General features: G+C 41.1%; 1 protein-coding gene across 1 annotated transcript in view; it reads right to left on the reverse strand.

The window, feature by feature from the left end:
* Positions 1–524: 524 nt before the first annotated feature.
* trps1 (trichorhinophalangeal syndrome I) overlaps positions 525–24,844 on the reverse strand; it is a 120,724-nt gene continuing 96,404 nt past the window's right edge. Inside the window, exons 10-11 of the mRNA XM_086193607.1 lie at positions 12,510–12,632; positions 525–7,140 (exon numbers count right to left, since the gene is read on the reverse strand). Coding sequence (XP_086049733.1) covers positions 5,563–7,140; positions 12,510–12,632 — 1,701 coding nt within the window. The 3' untranslated portion in view covers positions 525–5,562. The remainder of the gene's footprint in view (positions 7,141–12,509; positions 12,633–24,844) is intronic.

Here is a 24,844-nt window from a genome sequence, read left to right on the forward strand (position 1 = left end):
GTTCCTGCCTGTGAAAAGGAAGGTTTTCGTCGTTGCAGGATGTGCTTGCTCATGGGGAATTGTTGGGAGAAAATTAATTGAAGGAGTGTAGAACTCGACCTGCTCTACTTGTAAAGTGTCATGAGATAACTTTTGTTGTGATTTGGAGCCTTACAAATAAAATTGACTCGACTACATTAGCAACGTGACAGGACTTCAGTTTGTCAAGGAAAAGAACCATAACGCAGTATGCTACACAAAAAGCAACTCCACTAGAGACTACACAGCTGAACAGGGCTCATGCTAGTGCTAAGCTAACCCAGAAGCTAATGTTCTCTGATAGTGACAACGTTTGTGGTTCGGTATGTCATTAAAGTTTGCGCTGGAGACCCCTTAAAATGTAACAATTGTATTCCTCTGGGCTTGTACATGACCCTCTGGGACAAGTCTCGTAAATATTCATCAACAAAACTAAAACTGTCAAGAAATGACAAAAATCACACATAAATAAAAGACTCTTGCATTTTCAGCATATTTGTTATTACTTTTATTAATTATTATTATCATCATCAACATTGTTTTTTTTTTTTCAAGTTTAGCTGTGTAACAAACTTTTCTTGGCCGTCAAAATATGTTGTTGAAATACCTTTTTTTGTTTTGTTTTTTTTTTGTTTTTTTTGCATGAAATAAAACCTAACAATAACGTACAGAAAGATAGCAGAATAAAATACAACATGAGAGGAAGTAACCTAAAAAAAAAATCCCATTTTTCTATCAAAGCATTCAAATGAAACGAGACAAAAATTCTACTAAAAATATTGATTAAATGTACATAGTTGATATGTGTGTGTGTGTGTAAATGCATGTATGTCTGACCAATAATAAACTGGCCTTTAGCGCTCTTGACTCCCATCGTTAATACTGTACACTCGATCTGTACCACTGGCTCTGTGTGTGTGTGTGTGTGTGTGTGTGTTTCCCTTCGTTGGCAATGAGAACATATGAACTGAAGCGAAAGCAACATGATTGTTCTAGAACACCTTCTGACAGACAAATTAAAACACTTGTTATGCCCCCCCGCCCCTTGTGTAAACGCTGACGTGAAATGCCATCATATCAAACACACACACACACACACACACACACACACGGAAGTAAAAAATCATGAGCTCATTTCTTTAACAAAAAACAACCCTTTTCTTTATACCTTAAGTCACAAGATTCCTCCCAAACGTCATTCACGTTCATTCTACTGCATGTTTAAAAACGAGCATTGCTGATTGATGAGCTGCGGAAAAAAAAAAAAAAACTCTACTTGGACAGGAAATTGTCAGATTAAAGGAGGCGTTCTTTTTTACATTCAATCCAGCATGTTAAGTTGATCTATGTTCGTCAAGTCTTTACCAAAGAAGTTGAAGTGATACTTCATCCAAGAAGTGTGTTTTTGCTTTTTCAGCACTGACAAATATGCATCCGGACCTCACAATGACAGTTTTCTTAGCGCCATGACGTCACCAGAATGCAGACAGACAAACCTAACCGCCGCATGTATTTAGCGAAGTGGTACTGGTAATGCCACGAGACAAAACGGAGAGCTTGAGAGTTTGTAGAGACGTGTGAACCAGTTTTGCCGTTCTTCGTTCTACCTTGTACAAAAATTCATTCCTTGTACTGCAAAAAAAAATAAGGGACGCAGGATATTGGATTGTTTTTCCAAGTATGCCAATATTTTATTCGTGATGTGAAGATGGCTGGTATTTGGAGATGCAGATAGCATGCATATAAAAACAAATTTACATGATCATACATGTTGTTCCTACTGAATTTGAAAGAGTGCTGTTTTTTGCTTTATTTCCCAGACATTTAGAAAAGCCAGTCACTTTGTTTTTCTTCATTTTAAGCATTATTGAGCAAAACTAACCTTGCTTTACAATTCTGATATTCACATCAGCGAAATATGAAATATTAAAAAAGAAAACGACTAAATGCTGACGTGACAGTATTAATGGTGCATCCCTTCAAAATAAACTCTCACTGAGGTATCGTTAAGTTTTTTTTTTTAATCGAACGGCCTTGTTGTCAAATGAATAAATTGAATTATGAGAAAATAAAACATGGTTTTCAAACAATATTTCACTGCTTTTTATGCCAACAAGCAGTTTAAGTGAACCCAAATGAAGCAGCAGAGTTGAGTTCTGATTAATGCCATTGGTTCTGGTCTAAGGAACCCCCTTAGACCCCTACCAGCTTCAACAACCTCTACAGAACTAAAGGTGCCACAGAGACGGAGGAATAGAGGAAAGTAACCACAGGGCGACGCCGGCTTCCCCTCCATACCTTCTTTCTCCATCCATCTTTTTCTTATTTGTTTCTCAGGGAGGAATCGCTTAATTTTTTAGCGTCTTTGCTACATTTGCAAATGTTCTTATTTGGAAAAGCGTCAAGCAGAGTCTTTAAAGGAAGTGCAAGCGCGAACGAGCGTGAACTTCTGGGCGACTGCCAGGATGCACTTAAGATTCTTTTCAATGAATTTCTCCGAGTCCCTGCGAAAGAAAAAAAAAAAATTGGGGGGGGGGGGGGGGGTTCTGGATATAATGGTCGATGCGTTTGTGAAAAAAACAAACAAAAAACCAAAACAAAACGCGTGACATATTTTGCTGTCAAACGTCTTGATGTCTTTTAATTGGAGAGGTACGTTTTAATCTTCCAGCAGCGGTACGGATCGAGTTCTGTATCAGTTTAATTGCATCCCAAGGTGCTTCCTTCCTCGGGTCCATCGGCCATCTAGAATTTTTGGATTGTTTAGATGTAATTATGTATCAGCAGATTATAATGTTGCTATTCCTGGCGGAGGGTCTTGCTTCCAAGTGCTTTCTAGACTCAAACTGAAATGAGATCTTTACGAACAGGGGTGTTATGGCTGATTGCAAGTGATTACCTTTATGGCATCCCTTGCGATGACATGGATGCTATAATTTAATTTTCATCTCTAACAGAACCACACACACACACACACACACACACACACACACACTGCTGGCATCTGTCAAATAAAAACTGGGAAAAAAAAGAGCGATCAAAGAGTAGTTGATTGACAGGCAGCTAAGAAATCAGTTTCTCTCACAGGCCGATCAGTCGAACTTCAATCAATAAAATGCACTGAAATCAGTCTGTGTTCGTATTCTGACATGAATCATAATTTATGTACCTTTCTGACAGACAAACAAACATAGCTATTATTTTTCTTAAAAAAAAAAAAAAGAAGCTGTACAAGTTAACAGGCACTGGGCGGAATATTTCTCATTCTTGAATAAGCATAGAAAAATATTGTTTTCCTCATCGTTAAGCTTGTTCCTTCCTGCATTTCAAACTATTATTGTTTCTTTACTTTTTTCTGTTTGTTTTCTAGCTAACTAAGGCAGCAAGGCTGGAGAAGTGATTCCTCTCATTATAAAAATAAACTAAATGTTGCTCCGTTCTCAAGAATAAAGGGATCGTTGAATGTAAACTGACTGCGGAAGAGGTCGGAGACCCCCAACCCCCCCCCCACCCCCAAAAAAAAGAGTGACTAATTTGGAGTAGGAAAAGGAAAAAAAAAAGATCAATGAACTAAATATGACGCAGAACTGATGAAAAAAAGGCAACACTTTAAGTCCAGATTGTGTAAAACAAACACATGCTACATATTGTAGAGGTATGACCTACAAAAACGACAAAAAAACACCCAAAACCTTGGCGAAATCAGAAAGGTTGAATAAAACACTGTAGGCAAGAGGCTCTGCTCTCTCAATACAGAGCAAATGTTGACACAGTTAATCCAAATAACTGAATGATCCAACTTGTGTTGTTTTTTAATAAAAAAAAAAAAAAAAAAATCAGGATTTACCTCCCTAAAGTCTCTCTATAAATCCAAAACATGTAAAAGACAAATGTTACAAACTTAAGACCGCTTTTTTTCTTCTTCTGTTTTTGGACCTATTAACACACACACACACAAAAAACAAAACAAAACCACGAGATAAGAGAAGGTGTGACGTGCTAAAACCGTTGGATGGTGTTTCAGTTGGATGTGTCACATGCTGTGTGAAACAGGCGGGTTGGTGTGCAACACGTGTGACCCCTGAGGACTGAAAAAAAAACAACAACCCAAAAACAAATAAAAAAAAAAAAACAACAACAAAAAATAACAAACCTTCATTATGTTTACATCGGGGACGGATGCATCATGTGATCCTTACAGACAGAAACGCAGTTACACAAATGCACACATACACACAACCCCCTATTTTTGTTGTACCATTTCTGTTTGACCGCTGTTATCTCCCAAAAAAAAAAAAAAACAGACAAAAAAAAACTTCCAATACACTAATTCTTATAGTACCATAGTCTGCAAAAAAAGCATTATTTGCCTTTACAAAATAACATATATGAAAGTGTAGCAAATTGCATGTTTTGTACTACATCATCATCATCATCGTCATCATCATTATTAATATAAATGTTAAGCAGGTTAATAGATGGTTGTTCTATTAGGCAGGCAGCCAGGCACGTAGCTAGTATCATGGCACAGAGGAAGGTAGAAAATAATGTCACTTGGTTCCATCCAAATGGAGAGAGAGAGAGAGAGAGAACACTTCGGACCGGGCTCACACCCGTTTACACCAGTTCACACTGGTTTTTGCAACAGTTCAGAAAGTCATCATCAAAGCAGTCTCTGGTGCAGCCTGCCACTTCGCAGGGGTGGTAGGCGGAAAAAAAAGAAAAAAAAAAAAAAGAAAAGAGCATGAGTAAAAGAACCCATCAGATCCTTAAGTACCAGGGTTAGAACTCCAGCTGAACTGGTTTCATTATGATGAGTTTCCACCAGCCAAAATAGGTTTTGGTTTTGGTTTTTTGGGATCCGTTTGCACAGCAGAAAACAGTCAACACAAGTTCGAACCGGATCAGATCCGGCTGTACCAAGATTTAACAGTCTGAATTCAACAAGCCTGAACCAGCTCAGGGTTCACGGTGCATAACAGCTCGCTTCAGTAAAAGTGTTTTGTTACTATATATATATATATATATATATATATATATATATATATATATATATATATATATAAAAGAAACAAAACTCCTTTTTTTTTTTTTTTGCTCTGCTGTATGGCGGCTGTGCAAATGCTGAGCTCCACAACCTAAATCCGACCAGGCCAACTCTCAGTCTGGCTTCCAGTCTTCTTATTTGGAAAGCACATGAAATGGTGTGTTTCTTTTTTTTTTTTTTCTTGTAGTTTTTTTTATTTTTTTATTAGGTGGTTTCAGCTGCTGAATACTTGCCAGAGAGCTGTCAAGTGACCGTCACTCAACACAGGATTCGGGCGATTCCTCCCAACTGTCCCTGCAGCAGTTCCGTCGGATCCTACGATGATTTTTTTTTGACCATTTGACAGCTGAGTGCTTCCAGCATAAGGATGTGTTCCATTTAGTGCCCAGGATCGGCCCATTTTGACATGAGCAAGCCTCCAGCAACGTGGAGGCATACAGCTTATTTATCAAATAACACACAAACTGAAAAGGTTTGCGTGATTTGAAGGCATCTGATTAATTACTCTCCGTGTTCTCATCTGACGTTTTAGACTCCGCTGTGACCTCTGTGGTGTTTATGACCTCGTCACTACTGCCTGATGCCACCTTGCCTCCTAATTCCTGGTTTGCTACGTCTTGAGCTTCCTCTCTAACATCCTTCTCTACTCCTCTGTCCTTGTCAGCGTCGTCGTCGCCTGAAATTTCCTTTGCTTGGTCGTTATGACCTCCTATGACATCATGGCTTTCACCTACAGTCTCACTAGGTTCACCTCCATCTTTTTCTGGCGTAACATGCTCTGACATCCCCGTGACGTCCGGGGTTTTGCCGTGTAGCATGTGACCCCTCTGTTGTGGCGTTTTGTCTGTGTATCTGTGTAAGCCCCTCTGTATATGTGTGGTGAAATCATAGCGATCTACACACACGTGGAGGCAAAAACTGCATTGATAAGGTCCCTGGTCACCGTGGCAACTCATGTGCAAGGCATACATGACCTCATCCAGGAAGTAGATTCCACAGTGGACGCAACGGTTGGTCAGGTCCTCCTGAGTGGCTACGTCCACCATCGCGCGATTCAATGGAACACTTGATCGGCCTTTTGTGGAACTATTCTTGTCTTCGTTCGCCGTCTCCTCCCTCTGCTTCCCTCCTTCACGTGTCCTCTCCTCCTCTTCCATCTCTCCTTTCCAGTTCGACCTCTCAACAAGCGGCGACTCCTGCTTCCGCCTCTCTGCGCCGTTGGTCGACACATGTGCATTTGTAGCGCTCGAGTCTCTTTGTCTTATTGCAAGATCTAAAGGAGCCTCGTTCTCTAACGATGACGATGAGGAGGTTTGTGGATGAAGGGGAGGAGGAGGATAGTGCGGGGGAGCTGGGGGAGGTGGGAGAGGCGAGTAGGGGGAGGCGCAGTAGGGCACTGTGTAGCTTTGCTGATGATGCTGTACTGGAGTCACCATGGTGCCCAGATAATGAGCGTTGTTCCCGAGACTTCCAGGGCTGCTGAGACTACTGATGCCAGAGGTGGCTGCCATCTTATACTTGGTCCAGAATCTGAGCCAGTCTGACTCGGGGGTGAGATCTGGTGAGAGGGTCAATGGGAGGGGTAAGGAGAAGAGGGGATACTGGTATTTCTCAATGGGTGACCCAGGAGGTGAGTAACTGGAGAGTTTGGACGGCCGCATGTATTTTTCGATTGGACTTCCTCTCTCTGATCCTCCTCCTCCTTTCCCTCCCTCTACCTTTGACATCATCCCTCCCTCCGTGATGCCCCCATTCCCCTCCACCACCAGTGAAGAAGGAGGGTGTGATGGCAGGAGAAGAGGAGGCATGCGTCTGTGGATCTCCAACGTTTGATTGGCGAGGAAGGCTTGGGTGGATCGAGGCGAGCGCGAGCGAGGGGAAGGTTGCTGGTTTTTGATTGAGGCACAGCTCCTGTCAGACTCCTCCCCATTCATGCGCTCCTCGCTGGTGATTCGTTGTTGCTTGGGGGCGGGGTTTTCAGACGACAGCGAATCGGGGTTGAGGCGTTTTCGAGTTCGGCGTCGGATGATTTGTTCACCGTTGTTCTGCTTTATGATGTTCAAAGGTCTGGGCGTCTAGAGGACAGAGGAAAACACAAGTTAAGAATGAAATGTAATCGTAATTAATTTGCATTCCTGACCTAACTAGTTTAAAGACACTTAAATTGACCAATACAGCATGTAAAGTACTGGATGTCTGTGTGTGCTGAAAACTTTTTTTTTTTTTTTACCCTGACCACAAGGGGGTGTGCTTACATCTGATGTAAAAATCTAGTTTCTCTTGTTCCCCCAAAGGTAGTGACGACACCCTCAACATGCACACAGCGCTCTCTCTCTCTCTCTCTTAAAAGTCACAAAGAGTCTTAGTATTTTATACACACACACACACACACACACACTCACTAAATAACTGAACAGAAAACAGAGAAACTGGTTTCAGGAGCATGACTGAAAGCTGTGAAAAGCACACGGGCTTTAACATTCACAACATCTGTTCATTATTTTTGTAAATTTCAGTTTCACATATCCATCACTTCATCAACCTCAACTGTGTTTTGATCCCGCTGGTGTGATCTGGGATTTAAAAATTTGTCATAACATTTACATTAAACCTTCTTAAAAAAAAAAAAATGAAAAAAAAAAATCTTAAGAACAAGACAGTGGAATTGGTTTGACTTTCCAAATATGTTTAGTTTACTTACATGTACACAGCCATGCAGCAAAATTTTTGGTTTGTGTCCGTGTGACTGTGTGTGTGTGTGTTCGGTTGTGTGTGTGTGTGTGTGTGTGTGTGTGTGTGTGTGTGTGTGTGTGTGTGTGTGTGTGTATGTGTGTGTGAGATATATATTTCGGGGGGCATCAGAAAGCCTGAGAGAGAATATTACGGAACATTGTTCAAACTGTGCTGCATTATAACTTTAATAAACAGCTTTTAAAACCTACATTTTTACAAGCTGCCTGTTAACGACATCAGCAACAGAAGAACTTATTATTGAGTTCAAATGTGTCAAAACGGCCAGTGAGGGAACTGAATTGTGTATTTACACACACACACACACACCCTATATGAACCTGGAACAACAACACAATAACTTGTTATGAGCCTGGTGATTTAATAGTTATTTATATTCTTGCTAAGCGGCTCTCTTATTTTGAGTATTATATTAGAGAATATTATATTAGTCCGCCCCCCAAGCATCCTGGCACATGTTCCTAAAGATGCTGATACTTCTCTTATGCTTCTGTGACTCTGACTCTTCTCTACGGCTGATTACAACGGGCCGCCCTATTGAATTTATTGGGATTTCTGGAAGTTTCCCAGGACCAGCAAATCAGCTGCTAGACTTCAGAGCTGTGTTCGTGTGTACACCAGCCAGGGTGTCTCTAGAACTCTGATTGTAGATAACCAGGGCTTTTTCACAAATTAAATAAAAATCCAAAAGATAATCCAGGATTAACGCTTCTTTCACACTGGCAAACATCTGACGTTTGACTTAGATGTGAACAGGTTGAATCTGCATTCTTTCCCGGGTCAAATGACTCTGCAGGAGACGCAGACATTTATTGGCTTTGGCTCAAATCAGCATCAACGTGAACACAAAACTCGGGTGAACACGTTTCCAATGCTGAGGAGGTTTGAGCTCCACTTTCAACAAAAAACACGGGGGCGATGAGAGCTTGCACCCCTCTGTTAACTTCTATGACTTGATGTCCTCTTGACCACAAATTCAAACCGTCATTTCGCAAACAGGAGCCATAAGTTCAATGGAGATATGTCACTGGCCTCCATGCTGCTCTTACTTCAACAACCAAAGAGTGTATACCAGGCCAAAGTACCAGTCACCTCTTTCTGGTGCTGTAACTGCTTTCGTGATGTCGCAACGCCTTGTCTACTTGCAAAGAGAATGGGATGAATTTGGCCTTCTAAAGCGAGGGTGTGTGCATGTTCATAGTTATGTGCAGAGGCTATAAGCAAGAACGGAGAGAAAGGAGCAACCTGGATGAGTGACAGAAGTGTTTAAGCTGATGAAAAGGAAAACAACAACAGGTTGGGATTTCGTCTTGAAGAGGACACTGCAGTAAAGCTTATGCTTTTAAAATGCATGCTATGTCTATAGTGGGATCCTCAAGAATGATTTATTCTTGTGTGTGTCTGCATTCATGTTTCTTTGAGTACCCATGTGGATTGCCGTGTGACTGAGCATGTGGTATGTGTATAAAAGCATCTATGAGTATGTGTGTGTCTGTGTTTGTCTGAGGCAAAGACTGCGTAAGTCTACAGTGGCTATTCTTACCACATAAAAAGAAAAGTGCAATTTTATCGTGTCAAATCAGAGCTGCTGCACCAGCAACAAAGATGTGAGCAGCAGTTAGTTTGACATCAACAGTCTAACGTTCCTTCAACTGCTGTTTGTGACTGAGTAAGTCCTCGGTGTTCCAACTGCTAATAGTAGCTGTTGTTACACGTTTAGAGGGCCCACGGGTTCAGGTACCGAGGGAGAGAAGGAACAGAGCAGGAGGAGGAGGAAGGACAAGAGAAGGAGAGATGATGAGGGGAGCGAGAGAGGAGGGAATGAGATGTGAGGAGACGAAGTGTGCAGGAGAAGAAGAGAGCGAGAGATGACAAACCCAGTTGAGAAGAAAAGAGTAAAGGATGGGCGTGAAGGGGAGCAGATGTGTCATGTATTTAATCTGTCGTGTGTATGATAAGAAATCCTTTTTGTTTTACATTTTCCTCCTTTGGATGGAAGATTTCCAGGGATACGAGCTTATGCCTGGAGCCTGGAGCCGTTCGAGAAGAAAAGAGGAGGGAAGGAGAAGCACACTGCTACATCCTACAAGTACTACTGGAGAAACTGTTCCTCTGATGGCCCACAATTCAATTCTCATTACTGAAGACCACAGTCCTCCAGCAGCAGCTCCAGCAGCCCAGATTACTATGGGATGTAGTGAATTTATCAGCTACATGTTAATTCCATTCACTCTTCTGCAACTGTAGTACAACAAAAGTGGGCTTTAAGATGCTGTGTATGCCTGCTTCATACTCTACATAATTATGTAAATTAAAAAAAAACACAAATCAATTTTTCCTTTTCTTGAGTGGCAGCGGTAAAAACTACCCATCCTCCACGCGCCTTAGAAGACGGTTTCAGAATAATGACGACAGAGAACAAAGAGAAGGCTCGACATTTCGAAACATTCTAGTTGCTCAAATGAAGAGCTAAAGCTAAAGCCGGATTTACAGTCAAATCATTGCCGTCACCTGATGTGCTCTTTACACAGTTTGATTATTTCAGCAAATGTAGCTGTAGTTTCACTTTGATGAGCTTAAACTGCGTGCTCTGTTTCAGAACCTCCACAGTGTAAGTGAAGTGCAGGAATAGAAACGCAACTACGGAGTAGGTGACTCGGTTCAGCTACACTATATTATAAATCAAGTTGTCTGGCTCCGCCCCCAAGAGTGGGAGGAGAATAACGGGAAGCCATGAAGTTTGGGGTACCAGTATCAGTAAGAATGTTTATCTGATCCCTGTACTCCAAACAAATAAAACACAACGTCTCTCTCTCTCTCACACACACACACACACACACTTTCCAACCACCTTATCTTAATCTTTTCCTATTTTCTTCCTCTTCCTGCCTTATTTGTCTCTCTCTCTCTCTCTCTCTCTCCCTCTCGCTCGCTCCTTTAATGTCTACCTTTCTCTCCCTCTTTATTCATAACTCTCCCTTCCACTCGCATTCGCAAGTGTTTTACTAGCTGCTATCCTCTCTAATAATGTGTGTAGAGCACATAAAACTTTTATTATGGGATATAAAATATGGTTGTCGTGATGATTGCCAAGTGTACAGGCAGCTGGAACGTGAGTGTAGCAGCAGATGAGATGAACGGGTTCACCCAGGGACATCTGCAGGGGCAGGAAGGTGTAAACTGCTCATGGATTGTCATCCTCGAAGAGCTCTTGAAAGCTACCTTTAGTAATTCCAGCACTTATTTGCAGGACTGAAAACATGTCAAGAAGGAGGACACTGGAAGTTAACGTTTCCCCTACACCTGCTTTTCTTCGTTTTACATAGATTTTTCATATTCTTTAATACGAATAGAAAAATAATAAAATAAACATCAGTGCAGACCCAACACATCCTGCATGACCTCTCCACACCTAGAACACCCTCTACACTTATATTTACTGTTAATAACTTCACATCGATTGTTACTCTTCCCATATTTATTCCAATAGCTTTGCATTCTGCACCACTGCACATTGTACACCTCATGCATATAAGTATTAATAATTCATATTCATAATAATTCCTTGTTTATTCTCATCATTGCACTCTGCATCATCTTTGCACCCTGCACTGTTGCACTATGTCCTCTTGTCTCAAAGTTAACTGTCAATGTTTTTACACATATGAATACATATTTGCATCCTGCTGTTCTTGTTTCAGCTGTATATTCTATGTAAATACTGAATGACCAACAAATAAATAAACAAACAAACACATATAATGTGCTGTTATGAAGCAGCATTTGTATCTCATGTGCTCTTGGTTGCCATACTGATCCATTTATGAACTTTATCGTGTATATGTATCATCAAACACGTATCCAGCACGTAAGTTCAGTGTCCGGAGTTTCACACACTGGTAAAATGTGTGAACCCTTGAGCCAGATTGGTATACTGATGTGTGAAATTAGCTTTAACTCCTTAAGAACCTATGTGAGTTGAGTTAGATCAACAAATCTGAAGTCAAATCGAATCCCAGACTGAGTCTTTATCTCATCTGTAATTCATGCAGTCTAATTAAATTTGGGATTTCCATAGACTTTCCTCAGGCTTAGATGCTAAACTTGATTCATTCCATCATATTTCTCACTCCATGGAACTGGCTCACTGCTGCTGCTGCTGCTGCCGCCGCTGCTGCTGAATGGTCTGTAACTCTGAGCAACCACCAAATCAAATATACTTTTTATCCACAATATTACGTTTTCACAGCGGGATTCACAGAATATATGCAAGAATTTAACTTCACCGTGCACCATTTAATGCGTCTCATGTGCTAATGGGACAGAAAGGAAGAATGTTTAACTTGTGGTCAAAACTACTTCTAATCAACCGATGCACAGTGCTGAGTCGATAAGATGATGTGTGTACACTGAGTGGATTCCAGCCAAGAAAAAGAGATTTAATTTTGTATGATGATACGCATATGAATTTCGGCTCAATCATAATGTGTTTTTTTTTTTTCACTTTTCTTTTGGCGCATTTGAAATTCAAGACTCTGTCTTTTCTGAGTTGTTTTTGGGAGTAAAGGACATCAAAAATACACAGAGTTTGTAAATTACTGCGCAGTATTACTGTTTCTCAAAATTCTAAAGTCAGTCAGTGTAACTCACAGCCGATTAGGACATCATCCGCATAATTGTGTGTATCACTTACCGAATGTAGCTTTTGGTATAAACCGCATGCATTACAAACGTAGCCACCATTAGCGTTCTTCCTCCACAACGATGTTTTGGTGGTTAGACAGTTGGCACAGAAGACACCGCTACCTCTGCGCCGCTGTAGAGGAGAGAGACAGAAAGAGGGAAAAAACAGACACGATTAGACAATGGATATAGAAATACACAGTGGATTAGCAAAAATAGAAGAAAAAGATTCAAGGGATGAAGGAGAAAACAAAGGAGGCAGTGAATATGAATATTCCTGTTCTGTGGAATGTCAAAAGTGCCAATAACAACTTGTTTTTATTGAATGTGAGTATGTCCACTGATTAAAACATTTCCGTCTTCCATTTAAACAGAGATTGTTCTTGGAAGTAGAGCAGTAAATGATCCAAAACTATGGAATTTTGGAGTAGGATATTTGTTCTGGTCCAAAAAAAATCCCCGAAAATAAACAAACAGCAAAATCTCAAGTTGGATAGCAAATTACAATAAAGAAAGATTAGTATTGTCAAGAGTTAGTTAATGGCTAGTTACATTTACGAGTGAGTAATAAGCATTACTTAAACATAATTAACTCATTATTTATGCTCTTTGTGACCCTTATTTTAAAGCGGGACTATGTTATTATTCACCATGACCCGACAAATTAATGTGACCTCTAGTGGACGATAAACAGGAAATGTAAGTTGACTGTTAACTAACTGTTAACAAAGCATTCACCAGCTATTATGAGCATCAACTTCATAAGATGCAGATGTATGCTGCACGCTTTTAATCCTACATGTTTGGTTTAATACATAGCCACCTACAGCCTCCTGTGATATTTTGATTTATTATCAATTCTTCCTTACGAAAGGTTATCTAGTACATTCCATATCTGTACGACAAAGTCAATATCACGCACGTCATATGGAGAAGACTTCATTTTGTCTTCTTGTTTGTGACTTTTGTGGCTTGTTTTGATGTTTAGGTACAACAGGTGAATTCTGGAACAGCAGCCCCAGGGTGTTGTGTGTTTAGTATGTGATTAACTGAATTATATGTTCATGTTGCTCTCCCTCCATGTTCTGTCTTGCAGTAAATACAATTTCCACGCAAATAAAAAAACAAATGGTGATGATGATGTGCTCTACCTCCGAAGGTCATTATTTCCATATAGATCAGAAAAACATGACCATGGGGCCTGTGTTTTAAATGTGCGAGCTGTGAGAGTTTTAACAAACATCCAGTATTTTTGTGTTTGTCTACAATGCTTTAAGTAGTTTAAGGGCAGCTGTTTAACTTTTACCACACACACATGCACGCACACACACGCACGCACACACATGCATGCACGCACACGCACACACACACCTCTGCAGTTCATGGAGTAGTGGTGCATAGAAAAGTAGTGTGTGCACAGAAGGATGGGGTTGGGGGTGGGGGGGGGTGGGAGGGTGAAAAGGCCAATTGTCGTGGCAACGTGCTCCATCACAGTAATGAGCCAATCACAACGTTTCTCCATCCCATTAAGTCTCTGGCCCCATTCACCACCTTTATGACCCTGAGAGGACAGCCTACCTCATCTTTCTCCTCTATGACTCCTTCTGTTTCTCTCTCTCTCTCTCTCTCCAGCTACCTGTCCATCCAACACATTCACTCCCTCACATTTCACCAAGCTCTTTATTGTAAAACCATCCGTCTTTCCACTCCATCATGTATTAATTGTTTTTTTTTTAGTAGTTCAGAGATCTACAGAGGTAAGTTTTCCTTTCGTGACCTGAGCCAGTTTTCCCTGATGTCCACACACACACCTCATTGATAATCGTGCAAGGGTTGTGTTAGCATGTAGAAACTGCATCACTCACACAAAAACATCCTCCTTTGTGTCTGCCATCTTTCCTCATTGTCTTGTTTTCTAATCTCCGTCTCCCTCCATCATGGACTGTGTCCACTGGGACTTTCTCCTTTCAGTCCTGTCTTCTTGTTATTTCTCAACAGAGCTGAGAGTTTAGTCTTTTTTTTTTTTTTTTTTTTAAGTGCTCAAGGCGCCCACTGCTCGAAGTTGAAAAACATTTCAACTTTTCACAAAAAAGAAAAAGAATAACAAAAAAAAAAAAAAGGTGCCACACTTCAATCAGGCTTTCTGTACTCTCGGAGCCACAGATGGAGCCACTAGCAGCACTTCCACCCAGCATCTGTTTCATGCTGCAAGCGGAGGAGAGCAGAGGAGAGCAGAGGAGCCCAGTGGGCCCGCGGCACTGCTCCGTTTACTTTTCCCCCCCAATCTCATATACTGTAAAATCACAGTAGAATTATCCACTTAACATTTTTCTGGGAGCTACTGGTGTGTGGATCGATACTGAAACATCCACATCGACGTGATGTTCTTATCAAAAGATTGATGCCGAATACATGGTTTTTTTTGGTGGGGGGGGGGTGTAATTCTATAAACAGGGGACACATCAGAGTCCAACAATGCCACCACCAGTCAATATCGTATCCAGTAAATACCAAATAAGCACTGAAATAAATGGAAAAAAAAAACTTTAAAATACAGCACTTTTACAGTAAAATCCGATCATCCCTCATGTCAGGGTTATTTTCTGATCACACGAAATGATCACAGCTGGTGTTGTTGTGTTACACGTGAGATTGTGCACGACTCTCTTGCTTTGGAGAGACTCATTTTGATCCTGTTGATGATGATGATGATGATGATGATGATGATGACGATGGTATTTAATTAACTCGGAGGAAATAACTCAGAAAAACAGCTGTAGCCAACAAATTAAACTTGAGCTCTTGTTAACATTTTGTCAAAACCTAGATTATGTTCATTATTGGCGCATCTGTTGCAGATTTCATCAAAGTTTTTGTCCATTTCAATCCGAAATAGGAGATCAAACTGAATGAAAACTCAACGTACATGATGCATGTTTTGGGATGTTTGGAGAGGTCTGTGTTGGGCTTCTGCAACATGATTTGCAACATAAGAGGGAATGCAAATTGCAATTTTTGAAAACCCCGGTGTGATTTAGTTTGGGGATACGTACGAAACGTTAGTTTTTTTGTCTTTTTTAAGCAAGGACATCTCGACTGCACCGCAGTATTTATCTTAAAATGATATTTTGACACTCGATTAGTCTTAAATTTGCACCTTTGAGAAATTTGAAACTTAGGCTACATTTTGATTAGCTACGCAGATACAGTTGAAACTGTCATTTTTTTGCCTGACATTTCAAACACTGGCAGCTATTTTGTGACAAATCGGATTACTATCTGCTTTTTAAAAACTCATTCAGACGGCAAAATCGCGTTTCACTGGTCGTGGCATTCTGAGAAATCCACGATGTGATCGCAGTTAGCCGATATTGTACATCACTGGTGGAGCGAACGCTGCAGACAGACAAGCACATGTCTGGCATGAGCAGGACAGAGCAGATACATTTCCCTCTGCAGGGAAGAGCCAGTGCTACTACTGTTTAAACCCTTTCATAGAGAACAAATCCATTAACTATATATTTTACGACCATCCAAAATACTACTGATCAGGATCTGATTAAATATTGGTACTGGCCAGGGTTCTATTGTCATTGTGACAAGCTCTAACAACCCCATTTAGCTTCCCTGCTATGGCTCTGGCTCGTTAACAGGCATTTACTTTGACATTCTTCATACTGTCACCAGATCCACGAGAATGTCCAAGATTTAGATTGTTCAAATGTTTAGCGGGAGGAATCTGCAAAGACGTGTTTATTTATACTGGAAAATCCATCTCTCCGTGTCAATATGTGGGTGATAAAACATCCTGCTTCTAACATGTTGTATGTAATAAACACTGGAGCTAATATTAGAGTCTTTGTGGTACGTGTGGTTTTGTCCATCTGACATCAGACAGCAGAACACTTACATGACCAAATCCTCTTGGTGGCACGCTGAGCCAGCATTTGTGTGTGTGTGTGTGTGTGTGTGTGTGTGTGTGTGTGTGTGTGTGTGTGCACGCATGCCTTGTGAGTATTTGTAGCACACACCATACGGTCACCACATGTAGAGAGACAGAGCCAGGTGATTGATTGATGTACACTTCCTGTGAGTGTGTGTGTGTATGTGTGTGTGTGTGTGTGTGTGTCCTGCAATGAGGGGCAGCTGTGAGGCCATATGTGAGTGATTTGGGCGCTCTGAGAGAAACTGAATTCTGATGACAGACGCACTGTTTGGCTAGCAGGACTAGACATACACACACACGCGCGCATGCACACACACACACAAACACGCACACACGCGCGCACACACACAAACACACACCTGAAGATATTTGCTTCCACTGCCTAATGAAGCCAAGCCAGATTTGAAATAGAGGCTGTAATCCAAGAAGTGTGTGTGCATGTTGGGGTATCTTGGCTGCTCCTAAACTACGCTTCAAGGATAGCACAGTGCGTGTGTGTGTGTCTGTGTGGTCTCGATTAATTACATCCATGTCTTTAAATGGCTATTTGCGGGTTGCGACTTGGTTTTTCTGGGGTTAGAATTTAAGTTTGGGTTAGCCATTCAGTTGGGGAATTAATGTGAATGAACGAATGAATGAATGTTAATGATGGGTCCCAACAAAGATAGGAAAATCTACTCTGTACGTGTGTGAGGTTCAAGTGTCAATTACACAGGAAAGTTCAGAAATAGTCTCATCACCACACACATGCGTAACACAAAATTTGGCTCACGATCTCTTACTTCCTTTTCAATCATCAGCTGGTTGGCTTAACATTTGTGGAAACACACACGCATGCATGCACGCACACACACACACACACACACACACACACACTTTATCCATTACATACAGAGATTTGAGTACATCTCTGTCTCGGCGAGTGTGTGTGTGTGCGTATGGCACTGACTGTAGCTGGAGTGTTAGTGTATTCTGCATAATGTGTGTATAAGGATGCACTTCTTTTTCTGATTGATTACTGATACCTGGCCTCTCACATTCACCTCAGCCTGAAGAGGAGGGCTGCTGGTAATTAGCACTCAGGGCCTTAATGATAGCTATTTATCTGCGGCTTATGATGCCGTTTAATTCAAACCTCTAACACACCCCCTAAGACACACACACAAACACACTTAGATAGACATCTGGAGGAATCTGAAGAAATTTATCCAACAACTAATGAAGAAAGGTTCGTAAGTCTTTCAGCAGGGCAACTAAAAAACACGCGGATGGATTGCGATTAAATGCAGTTGGACGATAGAACTCAGAACAGTGATGAGAGCGCAGCTCCAACCCCGCACATTTTCAGAGGGAGGAGGACAAGCAGCACAAAAAAATATGCAAGATACATATGTATATTGATGCCGCCCGTGGGCTGGTGTCTCATAATGGCCATGGGCAGGAGTACATTCTGGGCTGTGAATAACACACCATTTATTGGATTTATAACTTTAACAACTGGTTAGATTTCTCCTGACGACTGGCGTAGCGGCATCCAACCATCAGTGTGTGAACCAGGCGACGTGCTTTAAGTAACGTAGGTGTCAGGAAATCACTTTGTCGGTCTGGTTGTTTTGCGTCGCGTCCATTAAGAGTGTGTTCAAATATGGTGATTATATTCCTTGAATGCAGAGAAGAAGCTGCACAACAGAAAAAATGATGTTCTACTTCTACATTTATTGCTCTCTACACATAAAACAACGAATACGTTGTATTCCTTCTTTAGCGACTTGAATTTTACTCAGCTTTAAAACATATAGCGGAACCACACATACGCACACCGCCTCCTCTGATGCCATCCTGTACATTTACAGATGTTACACAAACTGTTTACTCTACACGCTCTCTTAGATGTGTCTGGAAGAGCTTGAACAGATAGTATCCGCTCTTTGAGGTTCTGCAGCAACACAGAGTTCAGGTTTACTTTACTATTATGTTATGGCTACCATCTGCTGCCAATTTGCTGTGGCATCTTAAACTCTCGTGGCTCGGTTGATATTATTTAGAGAGGCAGACTGGTGATTACACACGGGCCGTCGTATTCTGTAGATGCTACACGGCATTTTTTTTCAAAACATTCAGGCGAATAGGCTATACCGGGGCGTGTTGAAAACGCTGTAATTTCTTTGAACTTTAAAAAAAAAAAAGCTGTCATTCTCGAAGTAGCTTCAACATTTTTCATGGTGCAAACATAATTTTGCAACACAACTCACTGCTCCTTGTATCCTACACACATTCATACACATAATTAATAAGAAGGCGCTGATGCTTCTGTTGCTGTCCGTTTCAAAGAGAGAGAGAGAGACATAGAGAAAGAGCAGAGACACAGATCGAGGCGCCCTGTGGTTTTAAAATAAATACACATTAAAAAAGCTTTCTAAACAGGGTCTTTCTCAATGAAATTACACTTAATGCACTTTCAGAATAAGTCAGCCTTACTTTCAACATACACCGGCAGCGATACACACATGCATGCACACACACACACACACACACACACTTTCATTGATACGCACACTGACTTGCATTAAATCAGCGATTATTTAATCAAGCTAGAAGACTAGCTGGAAGAATTAACTAAATTCCATACTGCCAAGTTCAATATCCTACACACTGGATCAGTTCCTCTCTCTCTGTACTGCACGCATGCCCACATCCACACACACACACACAGACACACACATATACACACACGCACACACAGACACACAGAGGACATAATAGACCTGTGTAGGATACAGAGATAGTATCAGATAAAGATTCTCCACAGTAATCCCAACACCACACACACTCACGCTTGCATACATAGAATCTGAAAGGCATCTGGGATCAATCTCAGGAAGATCACCCCCGCACCCCCCTCCTATAGGTGCTACCAACCATAACAGTTTGTGTGGGTCTGTACGCATATGGCTGCATCTGTGTGGTTTACTGGCAGACTACTGTGTGTATTTAAGTTGCTTCTCCTAATAGAATAATTAGGTTTGAGTTGAATGAATTTAAGTTGACCTGACTCCGAGAACTTTTTTTTCTTCTTCTTTCTTTCCTGCCAGTTTATTCTTATCCAACAAACAGAAACAGAACACAACACGCACAGAATAACAAACGTATAGCAGCTTCACCAGAGTGTCAGAAGGTTCAGAGCCAGTTACAGAGGCCGGTTAAAGATTCAGAGAGTCGGTAGGAATATGGGGAGAATCACTTCAAATGTTCACTGATTTTGGGGGGGGGAGAAAAAAGAACTTCACCTCTTGGCTCCGTTTTTGGGAGAAAACAGCTCAGCTTTTCAGTTGGAAAAATTGACACAGTCCAACTGCAAACTGCAATGGAGGATGCATTCCCTGCTGATTATCTACTCAGATGACATTATTAGTGAAGCATGGAGAAACGAGTACAGAAGCAAAACTTCAAAAAAACCAGAGAGAAAAAAAAAGGAAAAAGAAAAAGCCTGGCCTCTGTTCGCTCTGTGGAGGGCTGCAACAAAACAGCTAATTGTCCCTTCAGGAATCAACTGAAATGTAAAAACGCATGATAATTATGGAGTGTAGTTTAACATGATAGGCTATGCTTGGTTTGAATCTGCATTTATTAGCCGCTTAGATGCAATGCAACAGGGTTTACACCTTCTCAAGTCATGCAGATTTCCGCCCCCCCCCCAAAAAAACAAACAACAAAAATCTAGGGGAGACCTGACAGTGCAGATCTCCACAGAAGCACGCGCAATATTTCCTGTGAAAGTAATAAAAAATGTCCGGAGCAAAACCACAATTTAATGGGTTCTTCTGTGGCTATAACTTTCATTAAGACAGACAAACACAGAGATCACAAACAGAGGGAGAAATAATGTTTTCATTTTTCTTGCTAAATCCATGTGGATAGCTGATAAGCCAAGAAAAACAATTAGTATTTAGTGATGAATATACCATATTTGTTGTAGTTTTTACTTGTGGACAATTTATTTAAAATCCAGCACATCCAATCATAAAATAAAAACAACAAATCCCTCTGTTATTACTCATGTATATCCCACTAAATTCTCACTGAGACTCAACACCAGTATGGACTGTAACATTTTTGTAGCAGCTTATCAACGTTGTAACGAAACATCAAATGGATTCAAGCGGTATTAACACTGCAACAGCACGCTCAAACCAATCAGTAAAGATTAAAAGAGGAATGTGCGATTGCTCCGAGCTCTCCTCCACGCTCAGCCTGCAGCTCTGCTCCAACAGTCCACTCCGGCAGCAGCAGTGCAGCAAATGCAGTATTCCCCTCTCTTTAAGAGGCCGCAGTGACAGAACTGAGGGAAAATCTAATTTCAGTACAATAAAGCTCAGTGATGATATGAGACTGTTAGTGGTCGAGGGCCATTAGAAGTGAGGCTGACATTAGCTATACATAGTAAGTGGAAGCGAGGCAGCAGAAGGAGCTGGAAGGTTCTTAAATGAGCTACGTGTGGACACAAACTGCCAACTTTTTTTTTTTTATTAGAAGGCCCCGCTACATCAGAAATGAGCTGTCCAGAGGCAGAGCAGATGGAGTAAATGTATGCTCAATCGTACAAAGAGATAGTATCTGTACAGCTGACACCACCACACAAACACAGCTATAATGCAGGAATGTTTGATGTGTGTGTGTGTCAACCTCCCAGGCCTATATATATATATATATATATATATATATATATATATATATATATATATATATATATATATATATATATATATATATATATATAAATTGTGTGATGTATCATACATAACACAAAGTGGTGGTGGATAAAAGCAATGTTCAAAGAAGATTGTAAGCAAAGAAAAACGTGTTTTGTATCTGTAATTATGAGTCCAGAACAGAGCAACACAGCTTGAACTGCAGTAGTGCTGCAGCTGCTAAAAACTGATTTCATCTAGTCCAAGTTCTCAAACTGGGATTCTGCTTTGCTGTGCGATTATTAAAAAAATAAAAACAATGTTCTGTGTCCTGAGTAGATGTCTGTGTTTACACACTGCAATGAAACGCATCTTGTGACATCTCACATGATTTTTCATCACTAGCATTTTAGAGCTGGATGTGCACCTGAATGCAACATCATTTACTGGTATCACAACTGCTTCACAAAGGCTTGTTATTGAACAACTGTGTCCCACGGGGGGGGGGGGGGGGGGGGGGGTGAGTTGCGGTGCAGGTGTGTCTGCTCCTGAACCGAACGGTATCACAGAGGGTGTGGGGTTCTAACTTGAAGCCTGGAGACGCTCACACCGTCTTGAAGGCTCTTACAGTTTTGTTTAGATTTCATCATGCCAGATATTATATTACATTGCTATTTTGGTACAAACATTTTTTTCCCCCCACCAGTTGGCTGATTACACGCCAAATGGAAAAATCACACTTGTCTGGTGTTAATTTTGAGCTCTGTGAACAAACAACTACAGCTCTCTTAATATTCTCAAGTTCTAAAATAAACAGGTTAGACGGAGCAAACAAGAGACTGAGCTTCACCTGAGCCAAGAAATCAGCTTAACAACCTCTTCATCCCTGCTGCCTGAGGATGAGATGGTACACGCAGGGAAGAAGCTGATGCCAGTGATTGGTGTTGATGGCAGAGGAGAAATAATGATGACGATGGTCATTTGTTTAATGCTGTTGGCTTGAAACTCAGGGATCAGCACCTGAATGTCAGTTTTATTTAAGCTGCTTGAAGTAGCTTCTGCAAAACCAATTTCCTGCCGGGACGAAGTAAAGTTGAAACTTGCTAAGTGTGTTACGGTGTTTGTGTGCAGTACAGTGAATGTACACAACTCACACTGCAGCATAAAGTATGAGTCTGTGCACAGTAGAGGGTCTGAATATGAAGACACGACAGCCCAGATGCTTTGTTAATAAGACATTACAACACAAACACACACGCACACCGTTAGAGTGAAATGGATGGTGTCAGCGTTCACAACAGCTTTGTCATTTTGTGTTCCTGTCTACCTATGCATGCGTGTGTGTGTGTGTGTGTGTGTGTGTGTGTGTGTGTGTGTGTGTGTGTGTGTGTGAGAAGAGGAAGCAGACTAAGAGCAAAGAGTGATAGCTGAATCTCTAAAGAGCAGAAAAAAAACACCGGAACAAGATGACATCACCATGAGACACACAAACGCACGCACACACACACACACACACGGCACAAAAGGAGGGTGAGATCTATCACTCTCTCTCAAACACAACCAGTAACAAACACTGTGGCCCACTTCCTTCATCATCTTTTCATTCCTTTCTCCCATGCTATCACTCTCCTCCTTTCTGTCGGGATCTTTTCATCCTTCCTTCCTTCCTTCGGTTCACACAGTAGTCACTACTGTTGGTGCTCTGACCCAGGTCTGCGCTGCACTTACGCACAATCAGATTTCCATTCATCTAATTTTGATCGTTCCTAATTTTAAACAATCTCCGTTTCACGGTTATGCGTTCTGGGTAAAGCCTGATAACCAGTCAACTGTGGGAGACAGATAAGAGAGAGAGAGAAAAGATCATATTAGAAAATAGAGGGAAAAATAAAATTGTTCCACGATGATCTAATTTTGATAAACTGCCTCGATGCACGCAGACCTTGAAGCCATGGACCTGGTGACCACAGTTACGTGTGTGTATTCCTATGTGTATCTTCGCCCGTGTGTGCACCTGAGAGACTGATAGTGTGATTATGTTTATCTCGCAACAATTTCTATAAAGCTACAACTTATCATATTGATCGGATAGTACAAGATAAGCGTGTGCATTTTACTCTTTCTGCAGTGAAAATAATAATGTGGGGTATCTTTGTACCGTAACAGAGCATTTGATCGACTGAGAGGAAAGAAAATCATGCGCATAATCACAACAAAAAACAAAAAAACAAAACACAAGCGAGCTGAAAATCTGTATTCATTTTGTGTTTTCCTACTTTTTTGTGTTTTGACATCCTGAAAAAATAAGAAAAATAAGTCAACTCATCTCCAAGCTGCCCTTGTTTTCAGGGGACCCGAGAACCAGTGATCTGGTCTGTAACCTTCAGGGACCTGTTGAAGTGATCTATCATGGTCTAAAGTGAATGTTCCCAATCCATTTAATATGGTTGTGAGCTTTTGCGTGTTCTCTGTGTATGACAGCAAACTATGTCACATGGTCGGGCTGCACTACCTTTCAACGGCAGGAGAATACTGAGCTTTTGACTCTACGCTTACACCAAGATCTGAGGGTGCTTATGATAAACTTGACAACAACTGTTTGAGTGAAAAAGTGGATCTGCAGTCTACATACCATGTTTGCTTCAATGGTGTACTTTGTTTTTTTAACCAGTCTATGTTTCTTTATGGAATAAAAGACATACAGGCATTTCTTTAGATGAAGGAATTTATTTTTCCTCATCTAAAATTATAGTTCCTTCCTGCGAATACTTGAGTCTGAAGAGGAACGACCATTAAAGCACTGTATGGGTGTGTGAGTGGGACGTATATGAATGTGTTGAATGTGTGTGTATTTGCCTCTAAGTGGGGGAAGGAGGAGGAAGAGTGCATATCCTACTGGAGAGGCCTGGGAGGTTCTCTCTCTCACATACACACACACACACACACACACACACACACACACACACACACAACTCTGCTGCTACATGACAATACCCCCTCCCCCAAAACACACACACACACGCAAAAATGCAAAATCTGGTGTGAAAACCAGGGCAATGAAACCTTAGCTCACCCCATTGCCCAAAGACACACACACACAAACACACACACACACAAACACACACACACACACACACACACACACACACACACACACACACAGAAAGTTATTATAATGTGCATCCTTAATACCTGTAGCTTTATCCACTGGTATTAAATATCTAATTAACTGTCTTAGATGTTCTTTTATTGTTTATCTGAGAAAGGCTCAGTGAGATGATTCCCACACAGCACAGACCCACATGAGCCATCCAGGTACCAGTGGCTACTAGAGGCGAAAGCACTCTCATTCCTACACAGTAAACGGTGCGAGTAGAACCAAAACCATTCACATATAAAACATTTGCAGGGCAAACAAATAGTCTGACAACCTGAATGTTAACACTCCTCCCCTCGCATCACTGCCGGCTCAAGTCTGTGAGGTTTATGTGAGTACGCACATCCAGAATAACTATTTAAAATGGATTCAGGACCTCAACTCTACGATTCTAATTATACAAATGTCATTTTCAAACTGCACAAACATTTCATCAGTGGTGTTACTGATTAGCTGTCAGTTTCTCTGCTGTGCCTACAGATGTTTTCATTGATTGTATCAGCATCATTAGCATAAAGATCCCTCTGTCCTCTAGTAAATTGTTTCAGTGTGCA

This window comes from Aulostomus chinensis, chromosome 22 (assembly GCF_037954235.1).
Source record: "Aulostomus chinensis isolate RoL2024-O1b breed Wild chromosome 22, RoL_Achi_v1.0, whole genome shotgun sequence".
NCBI classification, from domain to species: Eukaryota; Metazoa; Chordata; class Actinopteri; order Syngnathiformes; family Aulostomidae; genus Aulostomus; species Aulostomus chinensis.